Below are 16,980 nucleotides of genomic sequence, written 5' to 3'. Positions count from 1 at the left end.
TGCGAGCGGCCAACACTGACCTCTGGTGGAAGTTCACCTCCACTTTCCCTGAGCGCCTTGGAAATTGCTGTTTAGTCTCATCTCGGCCACCGTGGCTGGGCCACGTCCAGCTGGTGGGAGGTGGAGCTTCCATTGAGCATGGCGGGCGAGCTGGAGGGCTCCAAAGCCCTGGGCGGGCTGCTCAACGGCCTGGCCCAGGACGCTTTCCACGGGCACCAGGGCATTACTGAGGAGTTGTTGCGAAGCCAGCTCTATCCCGAGGTTCCGTCCGAGGAGTTTCGTCCCTTTCTGGTGAAGATGAAGGGGATTCTTAAGGTACTGCTTTTGCCTGCGCCTGCAGCCCGCACACCCTTCTGCTCAGCAAATGAGGTGACTTTCCTTCGACAAACCTGCTACAGACACTACACATCGCTGCCTCTTCCGTGGCTCACTTTCTGACCGCTTTTCAGCTCAAGTTTTCGGCGCTTCAATAGTGTTTATGCATGTCCTGTGGCTGTCTTCCCAAAAACAATCTTGGTTTTGTTTATTTGTATTTTTCTAGAGATAGTCTTTTATTTTTCTTGGCTTTGTTGTATCGGCAACAGTTCAGATTTGTGTCAGCATGCTTTCCCCGCCCCTCTTATTGGGCTTCACTGCTTCAGCATACTTTTCCAGAAGAATAACCACAGTGAGAGAGAAAGACACCACAGCATCCAAGCTTCCTCCAGTGGGGTGGAGGCTGGGCTCCGCCTTGGGTCTTGTGCATGGCAAAGCAGCAAGTAAGCTGTCATGCAGGCCATGTTCTTTTTATTTTTTAAAATTAGGAGTATAAATCACCAGCTTTGTCTGTTCTTGGAAGTAAAGTGTTAAAGTGAGCCCATATAAACTAGGATAAGAGGTGGTCTATCCAGAGTGATCCTTTTTGAGCGGTCCACTGAATGATCAAGATACCATATTTACAAGCCTGAAGTCTAAGTATAAACCAGCTTGTCCCATGGAGACAAAAACTAAATAGGCAATTAATTAAAAGATTTATAGTGGCCTCATTAAAACAAACAAAAAAGATAACTGGCAAAATATTACTAACTCACTTGGCTAGTGTACTGCTTTGCCATGTGCGTGATTCAGGCTTGTGTCCAGAACCCACTGTTTTTGTTTGTTTGTTTTACCAGAGTATTGCTCAACTCTGGCTTATGGTGGTTGTGGTGGTGGGGTTTGAACCTGGATCCTGGGAGCCTCAGGCATGAGAGTGTTTGCATGACCATTATGCTATCCTGACCTCTTTTTCTTTTTCTTTTCTTGTCCCTTTGCCTTCACTGCTCTAGGCCACTATTTTGTTGTAGTATTTTAGACAGAGTCAGAAGGATTGAAAGAAAGTGCAAAAAAAAAAAATGACTAGAATGAGACATTACAACACAGAAGTTGACTCTTGCCTCAGTTCTTTCCATGTGTATAGGGGCTCAACATTGGGCCTCAAGTGTGGCAAATGAAAGTTTTCTTCAGAGGTATTTGGCAAACATGCTGCTAAAAAGTCTTGGTGGTATTATGTAGAAGAGGTTAATTTCTTGCAGAAGAATAACCTATTTAATGTCTTTTTAAATAGTTTATTTTAGTATTTCAGACGAGAATTTCACATCAGAAAGAGATGCTAGAGCACCACTTTATTTCCCAGAGCACTGCTCAGCTCTGGTTTGTGGTGGTGGCGGCGGAGGGGGTTCATTCTGGGACTTTGGACTCTCAGGCTTAATAGCTTTTTGCATAATATGCTATCTTTCCATCCCAGAGGACACTATATATATATATATATATATATATATATAGATATATATATAGATATAGATATAGATATATGATATCAGGAACCAAACTGGAAGCCTCAAGCATGCAAGTCTTGTGCTCTATCAGCTGAGCTACCATCTCATTCTTATCACATAGTCTATTAATTTATACTAGTTAATTTCTTTAATATTTCAGTAGTTTTCTGCTTTGGTCCTTAGCTTAGTGATAGAGCTCATGCTTGAGACCATGGGTTTAATCCCCCACACAGCATAAAACAAAACAGAACAAAACGAGTGAAACACCGTAAGTAGATGAGTTGCACAACTTTGACCTGTCTCTATGTCTATCTCATTAAAAAAAAAAAATTCTGCAGTATTTTGTACGTTGTGTCTACTATTTAACAGCACAATTTCACTGTTACTTCCAAATAATTTGGAAAATTTTGTGACAAGCATTTATAGTAAAAACAAAATCTTTCTTCCTACTTCCCACCATTTTTTTTCTTCTGTGACTTCATGCCTGCACTATTCTATTTCACTGCTCCCAGAAAACTTAAAAAAACTTATTATCTTTATTTGCTGGATAGAGAAAGAGAAATTGAGAGGAAAGGAGAGATAGAGGGAGAGAGACAGAGATACACCGGCAGCACTGCTTTACCACCTGCAAAGTTCCCCCCTGCAGGTGGGGAGCAGGGGCTTGAACCTGGATCCTTGTGTGTAGTAATATGTGCCCTCAACCAGGTGTGCCACCACCACCTGGCTCCCTAGAAAACTTTTTAAAAAAATATTTATTTTCTTTTTTTGTTGCTCTTATTTGTCTTTATTGTTGTTGTAGTTATTATTGTTGTTGATGTTGTCGTTGTTGGATAGGACAGAGAGAAATAGAGAGAGGAGGGGAAGACAGAGAGGGGGAGAGAAAGACACCAGCCGACCTTCACTGCCTGTTAAGCGACTACCCTGCAGGTGAGAAGCCAGGGTCTCTAACCGAGATCCTTATGCCGGTCCTTGGGCTTTGCGTCACATGCGTTTAACCCGCTGCGCTACCGCCGGACTCCCCCTAGAAAGCTTTTTAAATTTAATTTTTAGATAGGACGGAGAGGAAAGATAGCAGCACTCCACTGCTCATGAAACTTCCTGTCTGCATGGTTCTTTCGTGTAGTCTTTTGCACCAAGAACTGACTGAGCTATTTCTCAGCCTCCAAAAACAGTCTTGAAACTGCGTTTGAGGGAGTCGGGCGGTAGCGCAGCAGATTAAGCGCACGTGGTGCAAAGCGCAAGGACCTGTATAAGGATCCCGGTTTGAGCCCCCCGCTCCCCACCTGCAGGGAGTCCCTTCACAGGCGGTGAAGCAGTTCTGCAGATGTCTATCTGTCTTCCCCTTCTTCTCTCCATTTCTCTCTGTCCTATCTAACAACGACAACATTAATAACAACAATAATAATAACTACGACAAAAGGGAAAATAAATAAAATTTAAAAGAAAAAAAGGAAACTGCATTTGATATCAGATTTACAAAATGAGTTGGGTATAATTACCCACTGATAACTTTTAATTCAGAAAGATATCTTTTAAATTATTTAATTTATTTTAATGAGAGATATAGAGAAAGATATACACAGAGAGACTAGAGTACCGCTCAGTGATAACCCTGGTGGCAATGGAAAAAGAAAAGGACTGGAAATATTTGACTTGCACAGGAACTTTTTATCTATTGTTTCTCTAAGAAGACTGAAAATATTTGACTTGTAATTTTTTTTTTTAGTATTTATTTTATTTATTCCCTTTTGTTGCCCTTGTTGTTTTATTGTTGTAGTTATTGTTGTTGTCGTTGTTGGATAGGACAGAGAGAAATGGAGAGAGGAGGGGAAGACAGAGAGGAGGAGAGAAAGATAGACACCTGCAGACCTGCTTCACCGCCTGTGAAGCGACTTCCCTGCAGGTGGGGAGCCGGGGTTCAAACCGGGATCCTTATGCCGGTCCTTGTGCTTTGCGCCACCTGCGCTTAACCCGCTGCGCTATAGCCCGACTCCCTGACTTGTACTTTTAGAATTCCCATCCCCTTCCTTCATTCCTCCCACCATCCCTTCCATCCTTTTTTCCTTCCTTTTTCCCTTCCTTCCTTTTTCCTTCCTTCCTTTTTTCCTTCCTTCCTAACTTCCTAACTTCCCTCCTTCTTTCCTTCTTTCCTTCCTTTGGCTGGTGGTGCTGGGGATTGAACCTCTGAGCTCAGAGTCTGAGGCATGAAACCAGAATGATTATTACTGTCTCCCAAGCCCTAGTTTTCTGTTTAACTACAAGCTGTAATTCTAATTTTCTACTTTAGGTGGCAGTAGAATAATGGCTCATTAATATACTGATACAATATTTTAGAAACAGTAAATATCAAATGTTCTTACTGCTCTTTCTCTTCAGTGTTTTACTTCCGAAAACACTCAAAAGTTGGCTACTGATTTATGAGAATTTCTTATCATCCAAAAAATAAACATTTGATTTGGGGGAGACAGCATAATGGTTATTGCAAAAGACTGTCATGTCTGATGCTCCAAAGTCCTAGGTTCGATCCCCAGCCCCACCGTAAGCTAGAGCTGAGCAGTGCTCTGGTAGCTCTCTGTGTGTATCTTTCTGTGTCTCTTTCATTAAAAATAATTAAATAAGGAGTTGGGCGGTAGCGCAGTGGGATAAGCGCAGGTGGCGCAAAGTACAAGGACTGGCTTAAGGATCCCGGTTCGAGCCCCCGACTCCCCACCTGCAAGGGAGTCACCTCACAAGGGGTAAAGCAGGTCTGCAGGTGTCTCTTTCTCTGTCTTCCCTTCCCCTCTCCATTTCTCTCTGTCCTATCCAACAACGACGACAACAGTAATAATTCTAACAATAATAAAACAACAAGGGTAACAAAAGGGAATAAATAAATACATATATAAAAAAGAAAAAATAATAATTAAATAGGGGTCGGGCGGTAGCGCAACGGGTTAAGCGCACACGGCAGAAGTGCATGGGCCTGCACAAGGATCCGTGTTTGAGCCCCTAGCACCCTACCTGCAGGGGGGGGTCGCTCCACAGGTGGTGAAGTAGGTCTCCCCATGTCTTTCTCTCCCCCTCTCTGTCTTCCCCTCCTCTCTCAATTTCTCTCTGACCTACTTCAGCAACAACAACAGCCATAGCAACAGTAACACTAATAACAAGGGCAACAAAAAATGGGAAAAAAAATGGCCTCAGGGAGCAGTGGAATCTTAGTGCAGGCAACCAAGCCTCAGCAATAACCCTTGAGGCAAATAAAATAAATAAATAAATAAAATTAAATAAAATATTAAAAAAATTAACGGCTAGGTGGTGGTGTACCTGATTGAGTGCACACAGTGTGCAAAGACCATGTGCAAGGACCCGGGTTCAAGCCACCGGTCCCCACCTGCAGGGTGAAAACTTCATGAGTGGTGAAGCACGGCTGCAGGTGTCTCTGTCTCTCTTCCTCTACCTCCTCCATACCCTCTCAATTTCTGGCTATCTCTATCAAATAAATAAAGATAATAAAAATTAAAAGAAGAAACATTCAAAATATTTGGTTTCATATTTTGAAATTAGAAATAGCATTTTCTGGCGAATCTAAAGCTCTGAAAGTGTACTCATTTTACTATTGTTCTCTAGTTTTTGTGTAATTGAATTTTACAAATTTCATTGATACCTAGAAAATTTACATAATGCATCATGAGATGCATTACTACTTATTTTTTTTACTTATTTTCCCTTTTGTTGACCTTTTTATTGTTGTTGTAGTTATTATTGTTATTGATGTTGTCATTGGTGTTGGATAGGACAGAGAGAAATGGAGAGAGGAAGGGAAGACAGAGAGGGGGAGAGAAAGACAGACACCTGCAGACCTGCTTCACTGCTTGTGAAATGACTCCCCTGCAGGTGGGGAGCCGAGGGCCCAAACCAGGATCCTTATGCTGATCCTTGCTCTTCGTGCCACCAGACTCCTTACTTCTTATTTTTATGCCCATATAAACTGGAAGTCATCACAGATTCCACTAAAGTTCTTCCCCCCACTCCCCATCACCATGGTTCTCACAAAGTCCTAGAGGCAGTTTTATTTTTTCCTCCCAAATTCATTTGTTTTAGTCACCTATGTTCCACATATGAGTGAAACCATCTGGTAATTGTCTTTTACCTCTTATTTCACTTAGCATAATCACTTCCAGTATCACCCATATTGCTCCAAATAATACAATCTCATCTTTTATTATTGCAGAGCAGTATTTCTTTTCTTCTACATCTCCTCCTCCTTTTTTTTTTCTTCTTCTTCATTTTATTAGGGGGGTGTAAATGGTTTACAATACAGTTGTTGACACATGAGTACAGCTCATCTCTGGTAGGAGGTGAACAGAATACTTAAAAAAAATATTTTTATTTATTTTAAATTTCTTAATTATCTTTTTTATATTCGTTTTTATTTATTTATTTATTTATTTATTTTTTTTTTTAGGACAGAGAGAAATGGAGAGAGGAGGGGAAGATAGAGAGGAGGAGAGAAAGATAGACACCTGCAGACCTGCTTCACCGCCTGTGAAGCGACTCCCCTGCAGGTGGGGAGCCGGGGTTTGAACCGGGATCTTTATGCCGGTCCTTGTGCTTTACGCCACCTGCGCTTAACCCGCTGCGCTACAGCCCGACTCCCTATTCGTTTTTATTTTTTAAATTTTTTATATTTTACCTTTTGTTGCTCTTGTTTTTTTTTTATTGTTGTTGCTATTGATGTCATCATTGTTAGATAGGACAGAGAGAAATGGAGAGAGGAGGGGAAGACAGAGAGGGGGAGAGAAAAAGAGACACCTGCAGAACTGCTTCACCACCTGTGAACCGACTCCCCTGCAGGTGGGGAGCCAGGGGCTTGTACCAGGAACCTTACGCCGGTCCTTGTGTTTTACGTCACGTGTGCTTAACCCACTGTGCTACTGCCAGACTCCCACTTTTTATTATCTTTATTTATTTATTGGATAGAGATGCCAGAAATCTAGAGGAAGGGGGTGGTAGGGAGGGAGAGAGACAGAGAGACACCTGCAGCCCTGCTTCACCACCTGAAAAGCTTTCCCCTTTAGGTGGGGACCAGGGGCTCGAACCTGGGTCCTTGCACATTGCAACGTGTGTGCTCAACCAGGTGCGCCACCACCTGGCCCATATTTATTTATTTATTATTGGATAGAGACAGAAATTGAGAGCAGTGGAGAGAGATAGAGAGGGAAAGATATAGAGAGACATCTGTAGCACTGCTTCACCACTCGTGAAGCTTTCTCCCTACAGGTGGGGACCAAGGGCTTGAACCTGGGTCCTCCTTGTGCACTATGATATGTGCTCTTAACCAGGTGTGCCATTGCCTGGCCCCTGAACAGAATATTTTCACCCACAACTTAGGCATTCCTACTTCTCTGAAGGATTGGCAAGTAACTGCTTGATTACTATTATTTTTATTAATTAATTAAATATTTTTTTTATTTATTAATGAGAAAGATAGGAGGAGAGAAGGAATGAACCAGACATCACTCTGGTATATGTGCTGCTGGGGATCAAACTCAGGATCTCATACTTGAGAGTCCAGTGCTCTATCTACTGTGCCACCTCCTTGACCACTTTAATTTATTTTCAGTAGAGACAGATAAATCAGTAGGGAAGGGGGAGGTAGAGAGGGAGACAGAAAGAAAGACGTGCAGCACTGCTTCATCACTTTTGAAGTGTCCCCCCTGTAGGTAGGGTTGGGGGCTTGAACCTGGGTCCTTGCACACTATAATGTGTGTTCTCAGTCAAGTACACCACCTCTCAGCCCCAATTATTATATTTTTTAATACCATTGGACATTGTAAGATAAAGTGACAGTTGCAGATTACCAGTAGGAGTTTGCAGAGTGTCTTAATAGGATCAAATGATCCCAAATGAAGTCTTTCTTTTATTTTTTTAATTATCTTTATTTATTTATTTATTTATTGGGTAGAGACAGCCAGAAATCAAGAGGGAATGGGGAGGTAGAGAGGGAGAGAGGCAGACACCTGCAACCCTGCTTCACCACTCATGAAGCTTTCTCGCTGCAGGTAGGGGCCAGGGGCTCGAACCTGGGACCTTGTGCACTGTAATGTGCGCTTAACCAGGTGCGCCACCACCTGGCCCCTCAAAATGAAGTCTTTTATAAATTTTTTCTTAGTTCTGTTGCTCAAATGACAGGAGGTCATATTTCTGTTTTGTCTCTGAGAGTGGGTAGTCTGGCTGCCTTTATCTGACTGAGCTCTTACTCGGATAGCATGGATAGAGGAAGTTTCTTTTTTACCTGACATAACATGGGAAAGGCTTTTTATTTATTTATTTTTATTCCACCTCTTAAATACAGCCAGTGAAGCCACAACGATACAGTCATTTGGCCAATTTCACCAGGGAAAAGGAAGCAACTCACATCTTCTGCAAGTTGCTTATTTGAAAAAAAAAAATTGCAAGTTGAGGGTTGCTGTTTAATTTACGTAGGTGGTGTAATTAGTGAATTCTTAATCTCCCCCCCCCAAAGAAGACTAAATTTCAAGTATGGATTTTTTAAAAATGTGTTCAGGACTAGTTTTGAGGTATGTGTGCATATGTTACATCCTTTTAAATCATTTTTTACTCCCTTGTGACTGGAGAGGTCACTCAGTGGTGGGACATAGGACATGCTGGTGTTTCTGATATGACTCATGGCAGTGTATATATGACAGAGCCAGAGTGCTTTGGTGTCTGTCTTGCATGTGAACTCTCTCACATAAAATAAATTTTTAAAGTGTTTGCATTCCCTTACCAAAAATTATGAAATATAAATTCCTGTTATTTTATTGTTAGATCAGTGATGTAAGAATATCATCACAATACCACAGAAATGTCTAAATACGTATTTAAAATTTTTTATTATTATTTATTTTCCCTTTTGTTGCCCTTGGTGGGTTTTTTTATTGTTGTAGTTATTATTATTGTTGTTGTTGATGTCGTTGTTGTTGGATAGGACAGAGAGAAATGGAGAGAGGATGGGAAGACAGAGAGGTGGAGATAAAGATAGACACCTGCAGACCTGCTTCACCGCCTGTGAAATGACTCCCCTGCAGTTGGGAAGCCGGTGGCTGGAATCGGGATATTTACACGGGTCCTTGCGCTTCGCGCCAGGTACGCTTAATCTGCTGCACTACCACCCGACTCCCTTTTCTTTTAATTTGACTTGTAAAGCCTCCTCATCACCACCACAGGTGGGGTTGGGGATTTCAAACCTGGACCTCGCATGTGGTAATGTGTGCTCTCAACGGGGTGCATGACTGCCCAGCCTTGTTACATGTGTGAATGTTTCTTTAATCACCTCATGATGGACTGGTCTACAGACTGCACTTTGGTAATGTGTGTGTTGTACCAGGGGTGCCACCAGCCAGCCACTACAGACTGCACTTTGGGTGCTGTGTTAAGTAACCTAAAGAGTTACAAATAAGATTAAATACCATTCAAAAGCAGATTCATGTTACTCATTTTGAGAGGTTAGGACAGGATCTGACACATAGTAGGCAGATGGTAAAAATCCAGTGATACAATTTATGTGGTGGTAAAATGTGGAATCATAAACCTGAAAGGGCTAGGAAAAATTCTGCAATAAATTTGACCTTTGAACAATGTGGATTTGAACTACACAGGTCTGCTTATGGATTTCTTTCAATAATAACACAATGTTCTTATAAATCACTATTGATTAATAATAATAATAAATAACCTAGTCTGATATATTACCATAAAAGTAGTCTTTTTTTCCTTTTATGTTTTCTAAAGAAAAAAAAAAAAAAATATATATATATATATATATATATGACTGGGACATAACTCAGCTCACTCAGCTCATGGAACACAAACATTACCATAAGTGATGACCTAGGTTTGAACCCCCAACCACCACATGGGCATACCTGCACTGGGGAAGTTTTATAAGGAGTGAGGCAGTGGTATGGTATCTCTTCTTTTGTCTCCCTCTCTGTCTCTCACCCTAAGAAAAAAGAAAAAAAATGTTTTTAAATATTTTATTTATTTATTAATGGGAGGGATAGGAGGAGAGAGAAAGAACCAGACAATCACTCTGGTATATGTGTTGCCGGGGACTGAACCTAAGACTTCCTGCTTGAGTCTAATAACACTTTATCCATTGCGCCACCTCCTGGACCACAAAAAGAAAAAAATTCAAATGAAAAAAAATTGTGCATGAAGCAGTGGAATTGTACGGGTACAGAATCCCATTCATAACTCTGGTAGAAAAAAAAGGGAAAAGCCACCAAGTTGCAGATGCTACCATGACGGCATCCTGACTACCCTGGACAGACGACCTCACCAGTGTGTCCTGAAGTCTTACCTCTCTAGAACCCTGCCCTACTACGGAAAGATAGAAACAGGTTAGGAGCTTGAATTGACCTGCCAATGTCCATGTCCAGCGGAGAAACAATTAGAGAAGCCAGACCTTCCACCTTCTGTACCCCATAAAGAATTTTGGTCCATACTTCCAGAGGCATAAAGAATAGGAAAACTTCCAATGGAGGGAATGGGACACAGAAATCTGGTGGTGAGAACTGTATGGAATTGTACCCGTTATCTTACAATCTAGTAATTATTATTAATCACTAAAAAAATTTTTTTAAAGATATTAAAAAAAAAAAGGACTTGTTTTTGGCTATTACATATAAGAAAGAGATTCACATGAAACAGAAAGAGAGAAACCACTGCACCACTATCATATGCAATGCTGGGGACTCAACTAGAAATATTCTACCAGTTGAGTTGCTTTCTTGTCCACTCCTTACAGTTTTCTTTTTTAAATTTTTTTATTATCTTTATTTATTGGATAGAGACAGCCAGAAATCAAGAGGGAGGTGGGTGATAGAGGGAGAGAGACAGACACTTGCAATACTGCTTTACCACTCGCAAAGCTTTCCATCTGTAGGTGGGGACCTGGGGCTTGAATCTGGGTCCTTGTGCATTGTAACATGCGCTCAACCAGGTGGACTACCACCCAGCCCCCTCCTTACAGTTTTCTTAAGATTTATTTGGGGCCAGGATTAAATTCAGGGCCACAAGTTTGAGAGTCCAAGACTTCAAACATTAATTCGGGTTTCAGTTTCCCTAAAATTAAATGGAGAGAATGTGTTAAATGATTTCAGTGCATCTCCCTAGTCCCAAGTTAATGTTTGTCTGCTCCAAAGTTTAACCAATAATAGATTGCTATTGACCAGAAGTCAGACAGATAATATAAACAGTTAAAACATACATTTCATATACTGTAGTCTTACAGTAAAATAGAGAAAATACTGTTAAGAAAGTCATAACGTGTGGCCCAGGATGTGGAACAGTGGATTAAGTCTTGGACTCTCAAGATGCAAATCTGAATATCTGCAGTTGAGCCATTTCCCTGGCCACTCCAGTGACACTTTCAAATATTTATTGAAGAAAATATTTATAACAGAGTATTGCTCAACTCTGGCTTCTGGTAATGGCAGGGATTGAACCAGGGACCTCGAGAGCCTCAGACATGAAAGTCATTTGCATAACTATTGTACTAACTTTGGTCCCCACTAACACTTCTTTTTCTTAAAATTTTTATATTTTTATATTTATTTATTTTCCCTTTTGTTGCCCTTGTTTAACATTGTTGTGGTTATTGATGTCGTTCTTGTTGAATAGGACAGAGAGAAATGGAGAGAGGAGGGGAAGTCAGAGAAGGGTCGAGAAAGGCAGACACCTGCAGACCTGCTTCACTGCTGGCTTGAATCGGGATCCTTATGCCGGTCCTTGCGCTTTGCGCCTCCTGCGCCTAATCTGCTGCGCCACCATCCGACTCCCCCCACTAACACTTCTTGAGGGTCTTGCAAGAAACACTTTTTCATCCATAGCAGGAGTATGGGATGTTACTACACTGTAGTGTCTTGATAAATAGAACACTGGTTAGCTGTTGGTTAACACATTAGAACACTGCTAAAAATTAGTTTGAGTCTGGGAAATGGTACTGTGAATAAAATCTTGGACCCTCAAGTATGAGGTCCTGTTTTGATCTCTGGCATTGCATATGCTAGAGTGATGCTATGACTTTTCTCTTTCTCTCGTGAAATAGGGGGAAAAAATTTAATGTTTTTTTTTTCTTTTTTTGCCTCCAGGGTTACTGCTGGGGCTCAGTGCCTGCACCATGCATCTACTGCTCCTGGAGGCCATTTTTCCCCTCTTTTGTTGCCCTTATTGTTGTAGTCTTGTTGTGGTTATTATTGTTGATGTCATTCGTTGTTGGACAGGACAGAGAGAAGTCAAGAGAGAGATGGGGAAGACAGAGAGGGAGAGAAAGACAGATACCTACAGACCTGCTTCACCCCTGTGAAGCGACTCCCCTGCAGGTGGGGAGCCTGGGGCTCTAACCCGGATCCTTATGTGGGTCCTTGCGCTTTGCGTCAGGTGTGCTTAACCCGCTACAGCTACCACCCGACCCCCTTAAATGTTTTTTTTTAAACTGGTATCTTGCTACTTCTTTTTTCTTTCTTTTTTTAAGATATATTTTTATTATTGGATAGAGACATAGAGAAATTGTGAGAAGGGGAGAGAGGGAAAGAGACAGAGATACCTGCAGTCCTGCTTCACCACTAGTGAAGCTTTCCCTCTATAGGTGGGGACCAGGAACTTGAACGTGGGTCCTTGAGCACTGTAGTGTGTGCTTAACCAGGTGTGCTACCACCTGGCCCCTTAAATAAGTGTTTCTAGAAGTATGATAGTGACCTACTGGTAAGGCTGGGAACCTTAATTTAGTAATTTATTTTTATTTTTTTTATTACCAGAGCACTACTCAGCTCTGGTGTATGGTGGTACTGGGGATTGGACCCTGGACTTTGGAACCTAAGGCGGGAGAGTTTCTTTGTATAATCATTACGCTATCTACCCCTGCCCAGAACCTTCATTTACAAAGCCAATTTCAAGTCATTAGAGATGAATTGTCTTTATTTTCACAAGATTAAAAAAATTTTTTTTTTGCCTCTAGGATTATTGCTGGGGCTCAGTGCCAGCACTACAAATCTACTGCTCCTGGAGGCCATTTTTTCCATTTTGTTGCCATTGCTGTTATTATTGCTATCGTTGTTGTTGGATAGGATAGAAAGGAGGAGAAGACAGAGAAGGGGAGAGAAAGACACCTGCAGACCTGCTTCACTTCTTGTGAAGAGACTCCCCTGCAGGTGGAGCCTGAATTTATGCTGGTCCTTATGCTGGTCCTTGTGTTGCACTACACTACCACCTGGCCCCCTCAAGGTTTTAATTTCTGTGAACTAATGGTAGCATTCTGGAATTTATAGACTGAACTAAGGGACATACCTGCACTTTATAACATAGCAACAAATTCTTAGGACCTTGACAGTACTGCTTACAAGTAAAGATTTATTTTGGGTTACCACAATAGGTTTCCATTGGAGTACATTATTGTTATTTCTTTTTTTTTACATATATTTATTTTCCCTTTTGTTGCCCTTGTTGTTTAATGTTGTTGTGGTTATTGATGTCGTTGGATAGGACAGAGAGACATGGAGAGAGGAGGGGAAGACAGAGAGAGGGAGAGAAAGACAGTTGTTATTTCTTTTTTTACATATATTTATTTATTTTCCCTTTTGTTGCCCTTGTTGTTTAACATTGTTGTGGTTTTTGATGTCGTTGGATAGGACAGAGAGACATGGAGAGAGGAAGGGAAGACAGAGGGGGAGAGAAAGACAGATACCTGCAGACCTGCTTCCCTCCTTATGAAGCCACTCTCCTGCAGGTAGGGAGCCGGGACTCGAACCAGCATCCTTATGCTGGTCCTTGTGCTTTGCGCCACGTGTGCTTAAACTGCTGTGCCACCACCCGACTCTCATTATTATTATTTATTAGTAGTCTCCTGTTTTTGTGAATTTTTTTTTCCCCAGAAGTGGTGATAAATTAAAATCTGTTTGACAAGTCCTAGCTCACTCCCTTAATGGAAATTAGGGGAGAGTATAACTCTGCAATTCTTAATTATATTCCCATTCAGCAGTTAAAACAGTTATTTATATCTCTTGTACTAGTTATTTAATTTATAATCATTGCTTTTTGAACATAATTTAAGTCACTAATGAAATAACCATCCTTCATTGAACAACTTGGTATATTTAACCAATATTTTTCCTCTTATAGTCTTTTTTTAATTTAAGATTTTATTTATTTATTAATGAGAAAGATAGGAGGAGAGATAGAAAGAACCAGATATCACTCTGGTGGTACATGTGCTACCAGGTATTGAACTTGGGACATCATGCTTGAGAGTCCAATGCTTTATCCGCTGAGCCACCTCCTGGACCAGTTCCCTTAAATCTTAAAAATCCTAATGTGCTGTAATTTATTGCTAAGCAGAATAAGGATTTCTCACCTGGGACAGTACTGGCTTTGCCATTGGATTCAATTCAGGGCCAAGTCCAGCTCCCACTGCATTGGGAGAAGCTTTGGTGCTGTGTTTCTTTCCATCTCTCTATATATCTGAAGAAGCTCTCCTAGTATAGGAAAGCATTGGTGATGAACAAAAAGAAAAATAAAACAAAATCTCATCAAGTAGTAGATGCACATTAAAGAAAATTTGGGAATGTAGGGTAGGAAAAATAGAAAAAAAAAAAATCTTGATTTTACTAATGATGACTTACTTTGTTATTTTCCCTTCCCTTTGTGGTGGGGGTTGGAGGAAACAAGAGACTTCTTTCTTGTTTTAAAACTTTTTTTGTTTGTTTGTTTTAAAACTTTATAAACCAGCACAGAAGAATATTTAGGACTACTTTGCCTCTAAGAGGGTGGAACATAATTTCCTCTTCCTCTTTCCTCTGCTTTTAGTAACTTTCTTTCAAAGGGTAGAGAGTATAGAAGCTGAAGTGATAGTTCATTTATCATGGAGAAAGTCGACAAACACTACTTCAACCAATTTTCATGAACATTGTTAAGACACGCTGGTAGCATGTATCCTTGATGTGGTGTGATGAGAATGGCCTACCTCTGTGGTCTTTACCAAAGCCCATAAACTTGTGAAAAACATTAGAGAGACCCCAAGGGAAAGATATTCTGCTAAATGCCTAATCATTATTCCTCAAAACTATCAAGGTTATTATAAAGAAGCAAAGTTTGAGAAGCTATCACTGACAAGGGAACACAGTGACTATAATTTTCATGGGGCCCTAGACCATTTCTTTTTTCAGAGGGGTTAGTGCTTTAAAGTGAAATCACTGAGTGGTCTGGGAGATAGCACAGTGGATAAAGCCGGGAGTCCTGAGTTCGATCCCTGTCAGCACATATACCAGAGTGATGGCTGGTTCTTTGTTTCTTTCTTCCTTTCTTATTAATAAATAAATAAAATTTAAAAAATAAAGGGAAGTCACTGAAATATGAGTACAATTTCATATACCATCCCCATCCCATGTTTCACTTTGTGCTCTCTCTTTCCCTGTCCTTATTTATTAAGCCCCACTTATAAGTGAGATCATTTGGTATTTGTTCTTTTCTTTTTGGCTTGTCTCACCATGATGTCTTCCAAGATGACACAAACTCATCATTTTTAACAGCCAGGTAGTATTCCATTGTGTAAATATACCATAGTTTTTTTTAGCCACTCATCTGTCATCGAACATCTGGGTTGCTTCCAGGTTTTGGCTATTCCAAATTGTGCTGTTATGAACATAGGTATACATAGATCTCTTCTGATAGGTGCTTTTGTTTCTTTTGGATAGGTAGTGGCTCTTTTATCAGTTCTCATTAAGCCCTTGGTTTGATCCCTGGCATCATGTAAAAGCAAGAAAGAAAAATAAACAGAATTTTCCCCTTTATTTTTTTATTGAGAAGTTGCTGGTTTGCAATACAATTGTTGGCACATAGGTACAATTTCTCACCTCACTAAGATAGGTAGCTGTAAAACACTCTCACCCCCAAATTAAGTCCATCATGGTGTGCCAGGACCTGAAAGCTCCCCCACCCCCAATTTTCTCTCTGTCCTCCTCTCTCAAAGTCTTTTGCTTTGGTGTAATACATCAAACCATTACAAGTTTTACTTTATGTTTCTCCTTTCTGTTCTTGTTTCTTAAGTTATGCCCATGAATGAGATTATCCCATAGTCATCTATCTCTTTCTGGCTTATTTTTTTTCTTTTTTTTTTTTTAAGAATTTATTTATTTATTCATGAGAAAGATAGGAGGAGAGAAAGAACCAGACATCACTCTGGTACATGTGCTGCCGGGGATCGAACTCAGGACCTCATGCTTGAGAGTCTAGTGCCTTAACCACCTCCCAGACCACCTGGCTTATCTTATTTAACATGATTCCTTCAAAGCTTCATCCAGGGTGAGGTGAAGAAGAATGCCCAAGAAAATTTAGAATAATGGCATTGAAATAGGTTAAATTCATATCAATCAATATCAATGGTCTGAACTCATTAACAGAAATTTTTTGTTTTGTCAATTTATTTAATTTTATTATTTATACTTTTGTTTATTTTTTTTTTTCAATTTTTATTTGTGACTAATAGTGTGTTACAAGATTGTAAGACTACACCACACTCACCACTGAAGTTCTGTGTCCTCACTGATAGGGGAAGAATATCTTGAACATTGTTTCATAGTAGTTGTTCAATTACTTCTTTAATTAAATGAAAATTAATGACTTTGAATTCAAATAAAAACTAATTCCTCATTTAATTTCCCACTGTCTAAGTTTGGATGAATTGGTCCATGTCAAGATACTGTCAGTATTAACTGTGACCCAACCAAAATAACTTCAGTCCCAATTGAAGTCATATTAGAGTAAATTATATGATATGGGTTATATTGATATGATTTGAGTAAAAAAAAAACAATACAAATTACTTGAATTGTGGTATAATTATGAAGCAAAATGCCAGTGAAAGTATCTTAGTTATAGTATATCATACAAACTAATGTTTCTTTTTTTAAAAAATTATTTATTTATTTATTTATTAATGAGAAAGATAGGAGGAGAGAGAAAGAACCAGACATCACTCTGGTACATGTGCTGCTAGGGATTGAACTTGGGACTTCATGCTTGAGAATCCAGTGCTTTATCCACTGCATCACCACCCGGACCACAACAAACTAATGTTTCTATTGTGGTCTTCATAGTTGATAAATTGAAATTCAAATAGAAATTCGGTAAATATTAAATCATAATTCAA

General features: G+C 40.2%; 1 protein-coding gene across 2 annotated transcripts in view; it reads left to right on the top strand.

The window, feature by feature from the left end:
* Positions 1 to 101: 101 nt before the first annotated feature.
* COMMD1 (copper metabolism domain containing 1) overlaps positions 102 to 16,980 on the top strand; it is a 103,972-nt gene continuing 87,093 nt past the window's right edge. Inside the window, exon 1 of one of the 2 annotated variants that reach the window (XM_016195417.2) lies at positions 102 to 369. In XM_016195417.2, coding sequence (XP_016050903.2) covers positions 139 to 369 — 231 coding nt within the window. In that variant the 5' untranslated portion in view covers positions 102 to 138. The remainder of the gene's footprint in view (positions 370 to 16,980) is intronic. The other variant, XM_007539653.3, reaches the window with a different exon arrangement.

Source organism: Erinaceus europaeus, chromosome 3 (assembly GCF_950295315.1).
Source record: "Erinaceus europaeus chromosome 3, mEriEur2.1, whole genome shotgun sequence".
Taxonomy (NCBI): Eukaryota; Metazoa; Chordata; class Mammalia; order Eulipotyphla; family Erinaceidae; genus Erinaceus; species Erinaceus europaeus.
Note: the sequence above shows the minus strand (reverse complement) of the source record. Positions and strands in the feature narration are given on the sequence as shown.